The 6,297-nt window shown below is 38.6% G+C and overlaps 1 protein-coding gene across 3 annotated transcripts in view; it reads right to left on the bottom strand.

The window, feature by feature from the left end:
- Positions 1–267: 267 nt before the first annotated feature.
- Positions 268–6,297, bottom strand: part of LOC111337427 (set1/Ash2 histone methyltransferase complex subunit ASH2) — an 11,227-nt gene continuing 5,197 nt past the window's right edge. The window contains exons 7-16 of one of the 3 annotated variants that reach the window (XM_022943722.2): positions 6,163–6,220; positions 4,292–4,388; positions 3,893–3,963; positions 3,301–3,332; positions 3,124–3,189; positions 2,637–2,663; positions 2,480–2,509; positions 2,041–2,109; positions 1,875–1,934; positions 268–1,056 (exon numbers count right to left, since the gene is read on the bottom strand). In XM_022943722.2, coding sequence (XP_022799457.1) covers positions 931–1,056; positions 1,875–1,934; positions 2,041–2,109; positions 2,480–2,509; positions 2,637–2,663; positions 3,124–3,189; positions 3,301–3,332; positions 3,893–3,963; positions 4,292–4,388; positions 6,163–6,220 — 636 coding nt within the window. In that variant the 3' untranslated portion in view covers positions 268–930. The remainder of the gene's footprint in view (positions 1,057–1,874; positions 1,935–2,040; positions 2,110–2,479; positions 2,510–2,636; positions 2,664–3,123; positions 3,190–3,300; positions 3,333–3,892; positions 3,964–4,291; positions 4,389–6,162; positions 6,221–6,297) is intronic. The other 2 variants (XM_022943728.2, XM_088752265.1) reach the window with 2 other exon arrangements.

Below are 6,297 nucleotides of genomic sequence, written 5' to 3'. Positions count from 1 at the left end.
TTGCACTTCCCTCCTCTCTTGTAAACAAATGGGAAAAAAACTCACGAAAGCGTTACCGTTATAGTGGGCAAAGATAGAAAAAGCTGAACCGCGCTAAGAACCAATCAGATTTCAGGATCCGTTAACTTGCCCTCTTGTGGAAAAAAACCGTTTCTGAGAGGCAATCGTTTTCGAGCACTTTCTTATCGACATATCAACCCGTCTGTAATAGTTAAGGAAGACAATACAATGGACAAAATTGGTAGTTCAGTGATAGGAAAACTCAGCTCCAGAGAAAATTTGTTTTACTAGATAAAGAAAGATCTTATTTACGCGCATGGTATAACATGTAAAAAAGCTCACTTAAAGCTGAATCCTATGGTACAAATGATTGCTGGTTTGGCTAAACTGAATAATGCGCCGAGTAATCACGACCGCGTGTCTCAAAAAGCCAGTAAAAAAAGATTATTGGAAGAGAAGGATATAGAAGTCCATTCAATTGAAAATGGCAATGGTTCACAAACCTTTTGAACACTATCGTTTCTGCTAAATACGGCGACATACGTGACTCAGTTTCGGAGTTAGTCTATCAACTTATTTACATGTTTAATATTGCGTACGAAATACTTATCTTATTCAAAACACACACACACAAAAAAAGAAAGTGCATCGTTTCTCGTTATCTTTCTGGTTCATAAATGATGCACAAAATCCTTGAGAGGATTTGAAAAAGCGGACATAACCTTTACACGTATACTTGAACAACGACTTTGGACTTTTCCAGCAAGTACATTGCAAGACCAACGTAAGCCGCTTTCTGGCGGTCAAATCCTTGCACCACCAACTCTTAAGATTGGTTTCTGACTTTTACTTTTGGAAAACACTTCAAAGCATTTGGCGGAAGTGACGTAGCAAAACTGAAGCTGTCAGCGGTAGAAGGTGGGAAATACGTCACTTCCTCTTTGGAGGAATGAGGATTTTCTCGGGGATTGGAACGGGTCTGTCTTGTGAATCCACATGGGACAACAGGTCTGATAAACTCTGCTCCACAGCAAATTCCATAGCTTTATAGCTCATCTACCGTTAAAAGGGAAAAAAAGATGAAGGGTTCAGTAAACGTTTTTTTTGGTGACAAACCACATGGAGTACTCTCTTTTACGTGTACTTTCCCATAGCGAGAGGCTTTTCATGCGCATGTCATTATTTCTTACCGGTTTTAGCCTACGAACAGGTTCCCGTTTACGGTCAGGCAAATGATGAACGCATACAGTTCCCTGTACAACTCGAAGTATTCCGGGAGTGAAAGCTTTTGATACCGTGCAAATATTGAAAAACCGTTTAGGTATGTTTCCCTCCAATTTTGAAAAGAAGCTCCAGGAACGAAATGGGCAAAAGATAAAACAAACATTGTTGTCTTTTTTAGCCCCTGAGAAAAGACAAATTTCTAAGAATTCTTCCCTGAAAAAAAAAGTTTTGCAAATGGTTTCCTCTCTTAAAGGAGGCGCAGTGGCCTCATGGTTAGTGCGCTCGACTCCGGATCGACTCCGGATCGACACCGGATCGAGTGGACGGGTTCAAGCCCCGGCCGGGACATTGTGTTGTGTTCTTAGGCAAGACACTTTAATCTCACAGTGCCTCTCTTCAACCAGGTGTATAAATGGGTACCGGCAATTTAATGCTGGGGGTAACCCTGCGATGGACTAGCATCCCATCCAGGGGGGAGTAGAAATACTCCTAGTCGCTTCATGCTACAGAAACCGGAGTTAAGCACCGGCCTAATGGGCCACTAGGCTCGTGAACAGACTTTACTTCCGCTCTTAAAGGAAACAAAAACATTCTAAGTTATGACGGGTAGAGGTTTAGGTGAGTATATTAAGCTGTATTTTGTTGCATACCGGCTGGAAGTCTTCATCCGTTGGTGGATATTTAAAATCAGGTCCGAAATTGATGGTGATCTATAAAGATATAAATAATATAGATAATACAGGAAAACACTTGGGATATTAATCGCGTTATAGTTGATAGAGAATAATTCGTAGGCAAGAACGTTGGTGCATTTACCGTAGCATTTTTATACAGTGATACGGCCGGATAGTAGGTTCCGTCATAGATTTCCTGCCACGCCACTCCCTAAATGTGAAGAGGAGACAAACTGTTTCAAAACTAGAGTATTTTTGTAATCGAGAATCGAAAGTACTCTGGGATACCACTGGTTTTGGTTTTCACAGTTCCCTTTAGTTGATCTCTTGTCCATTCCTGATTGGTCCAGGAAACTCGCACCGTCCTCCCAACCGATCACGATTTGGTCACTTGTACTTTCCCGCGTTTTAGGCGGTTTGCTTGTTTCATGGAGTTCTCATTGGCTCGTTGGGATATTTTCCTTTCTTCTGATTGGCTGTTATGATTACTTTGGTTTTAGTTTTATGACACTGAATCATAATGCACTCTACGAAGAATATAACTATTTCAACATACTTCTACTTCTATCAACTAAACCCACCTGACAAACACCGTTTTTGTAGAATTTTACCTAAAAAGGGAGAAATATAACATTAGACAGCGAGAAGTCATTCTGTGAGGTTTCAAACTGGCTGCAAGAAGTTAAGTGTTCGTTTGTATGTTGACGAGTTCCTGAAGCAGATCGCTTGAAAACGTACCTGACTTCCTGGCACAGGTTTCAGATTCTGCAAAAGAACAGACTCACATCAAAATCCATTCCCTGTTCCTGTTTTTGTATACATTGATCTCGTGTACTTTTTCACACATCATTCTTTCAGAGAGTTTCTTCTTTTAATTTGCTGTTTATGTTGTAGTTCAATTTTACCCTTGGTTCAAATTTTATTTTCCTTTGTTTCAAACTCATTATCATACATTAACATGACTGAGAACAAAGGAAAATAAAATTTGAACCAAGTATAGAATTGAACTACAACATTTACATTAGTCATGGGACTGATCTTGTCGATTCGTTAATTATATGAATTTGACAAATATTCTACTTAAGAAAGATGCAGGTAAAGTTGACACGTTAATTGATAAAATTGCTCAGTTTAAATCGGACGACGGTCACCTAGGGAGGCCTCCCCCCTCCTCCTAACCGGCTGTGTCTTCGTATCACGCCTGCTGACGTTTTGTCACTCGTACCTTTTCCGCCTTGTCTACGTGATCTTTTTCTTCAAAGTACAGATGACTTTTGAACTTTATTAACGCCTAAGAGAGAGAGAAAAAGAAAACAACATTGGGTTGACAATTGAACCAAGCAATCTGAAAGAAATTTTAAAAAAAGGAAATCAAGAATCCAACAGAATTATTGACACAAACCTTATCTTTATACGTTGCTGGAAGAAATCCCGCTGACAAAGAAAAAAATACACATACATTTATTTTTTAATAGTAATAAATAATTACCTCATGGTAATTTTCCAAATTCTAATTGTTTCTTTTTTTCCCAAACTTTTCTGTCAAACATAAAGCCATCAACTAAACAAGCAGTTCATCTGGACTTGTAATACAGAGTTTATTCTAGACAGCTGTGACACGCTCAGTGGCACCTTAAGTGCCTCTTTTCTTTTTCTTACTACGTTTTAACATCATCTGTGATCTGTTTCTGAACAGATCACAGATGATGTGATCTGTTCTGATCTGATTTAATGCAATGACAACTTGGAATTTATTTATTAATTACTTATTCACTCACGCTTCCAGTAGTTTTGTTGTTTTTATTTTGAGCTCTCATTGGCTGCTTGTAAAATAAATCTCTTTTTGAATTGGCTATTGTGTGATACTTTGGTTTTTTGCTCTCACAACTTTCAATTAAAGTGATCTACATGTATAATAACAAGTGAATGAAAGATACTGTTTAAAACAAAAAACTAAATGAATAAACAACAGAAATGTAGAAAACCTGCTTTACCTGGATGTCTGTCATTTTGTGGTAGACTGATAAAAAATCCTATTACATCACCAGTTGCATATCCATTGCTACTACAAAAGAAGAACATTTTCTCTTCTTTCACTAAAATTGTTCAGGTTTTTTTAGTTAGTGCTCAAATGCCTCTCTCCAACTAGGATTACAAACAGGTACTGGCAAACTTTAAGGGATGCCTGAAAAAATGCTGAGGTTAACCGTGTGATGGACTGGCACCTAATCCAACAGGGAACACCAACACTCTTAATGACTTAATGCAAAAGAAAGCAGGATAAAATTCCACTGGATGGGTCACTCTACCCAACTTTAGATCTTACTTTTACCAGGTAAATTATAATTATAAAATGGAACATGAAAGAAAAATTTCGATTGTTTCTAACATACCTGTAGTGTTTTCCTCTACTCTCATGAAATTTTGTACCCTTTTTACTTCTCCAAGAATAGCTAAATTTATCATAACCTAAAGGAGCTTGTAGATTTCCTATCCGAGACAAAAAAGAAGACTAAGTTTTCTTCTGTCAATTCAGACTTCATCAAGTCAAAATATCTCCATCACAGCCACCTATCCTCTGGGAGACAGAGGGAGGTGGCTACTGTTGAACAGTGGCCATTGTAAAACAATACAGTGAATTATAACATAACCAAAGTAAAGCGTGCACTCTGATTAGTCAAAATATCTCCATGACAGCCACACCTATCCTCTGGGAGACAGAGGGAGGTGGCTACTGTTGAACAGTGGCCATTGTAAAACAATACAGTGAATTATAACATAACCAAAGTAAAGTGCGCGCTCTGATTGGTCAAAATATCTCCCTGACAGCCACACCTATCCTCTGAGAGACAGAGGGAGGTGGCTACTGTTGAACAGTGGCCATTGTAAAACAATACAGTGAATTATAACATAACCAAAGTAAAGTGCGCACTCTGTTTGGTCAAAATATCTCCATGACAGCCACCTATCCTCTGGGAGACAGAGGGAGGTGGCTACTGTTGAACAGTGGCCATTGTAAAACAATACAGTGAATTATAACATAACCAAAGTAAAGTGCGCACTCTGTTTGGTCAAAATATCTCCATGACAGCCACCTATCCTCTGGGAGACAGAGGGAGGTGGCTACTGTTGAACAGTGGCCATTGTAAAACAATACAGTGAATTATAACATAACCAAAGTAAAGTGCGCACTCTGTTTGGTCAAAATATCTCCATGACAGCCACCTATCCTCTGGGAGACAGAGGGAGGTGGCTACTGTTGAACAGTGGCCATTGTAAAACAATACAGTGAATTATAACATAACCAAAGTAAAGTGCGCGCTCTGTTTGGTCAAAATATCTCCATGACAGCCACACCTATCCTCTGGGAGACAGAGGGAGGTGGCTACTGTTGAACAGTGGCCATTGTAAAACAATACAGTGAATTATAACATAACCAAAGTAAAGCGTGCACTCTGATTGGTCAAAATATCTCCATGACAGCCACACCTATCCTCTGGGAGACAGAGGGAGGTGGCTACTGTTGAACAGTGGCCATTGTAAAACAATACAGTGAATTATAACATAACCAAAGTAAAGCGCGCGCTCTGTTTGGTCAAAATATCTCCATGACAGCCACACCTATCCTCTGGGAGACAGAGGGAGGTGGCTACTGTTGAACAGTGGCCATTGTAAATCAATACAGTGAAATATGGCATCTGGTTTTATTTATCATTTCTTTTCTGCTAATAGATTATTTCTGTCCAAAAAAATCCTCGTAATTATTGTAACATCTTACACAATAACACAATTTGATAAATTAATGGGGAAAAAAACTGATGTTTAGGAAAGAAAATTGTGAACCATACAAAATGAGTTGGATGCTGTGGGAATATTAGTTTGAGAAATGTTGATTCAGTATCATAGACATTTCATTTTGTCTTAGCTAAATGAAGCCTTCAAACATTGTTTGCTGATAGAAGCTAACTATCAATTATTTGTTTACTCCATCTGTTAATGTGTGATTCACAAACTGTTGCCGAGAGGTTCCTTTGGCAAAGGTACACTTTGTTATTGCAGCAAAGTTAGGTTAAGAATAATTGCACAGACCAAATCTCGGGAGAACATAAAATGACCATTTTAGAGGCTGCAGTTCGTGGCCAAAGGATCATAATTATAATAATAATAATAAAATAATGAGAATAAAAAATATTTATGTAGCACCTATACTTTTCAGTGCTAAGCGCTTTAGGATCAACTGTACATAAATTAACCATTTTCTCACCATAGAGCTGTGACCAGCCAATCCTTGTCGCTGTGTCCGGAGGTATGTCTACAGTGGCCTGGAACACACAACACACTTTATTCCACAAGATGTCTCAGTATAACGAAACATTTCGGTTAACTCTTAATGCAATAT

This window comes from Stylophora pistillata, chromosome 3, assembly GCF_964205215.1.
Source record: "Stylophora pistillata chromosome 3, jaStyPist1.2, whole genome shotgun sequence".
In the NCBI taxonomy this organism is placed as follows: domain Eukaryota; kingdom Metazoa; phylum Cnidaria; class Anthozoa; order Scleractinia; family Pocilloporidae; genus Stylophora; species Stylophora pistillata.
Note: the sequence above shows the minus strand (reverse complement) of the source record. Positions and strands in the feature narration are given on the sequence as shown.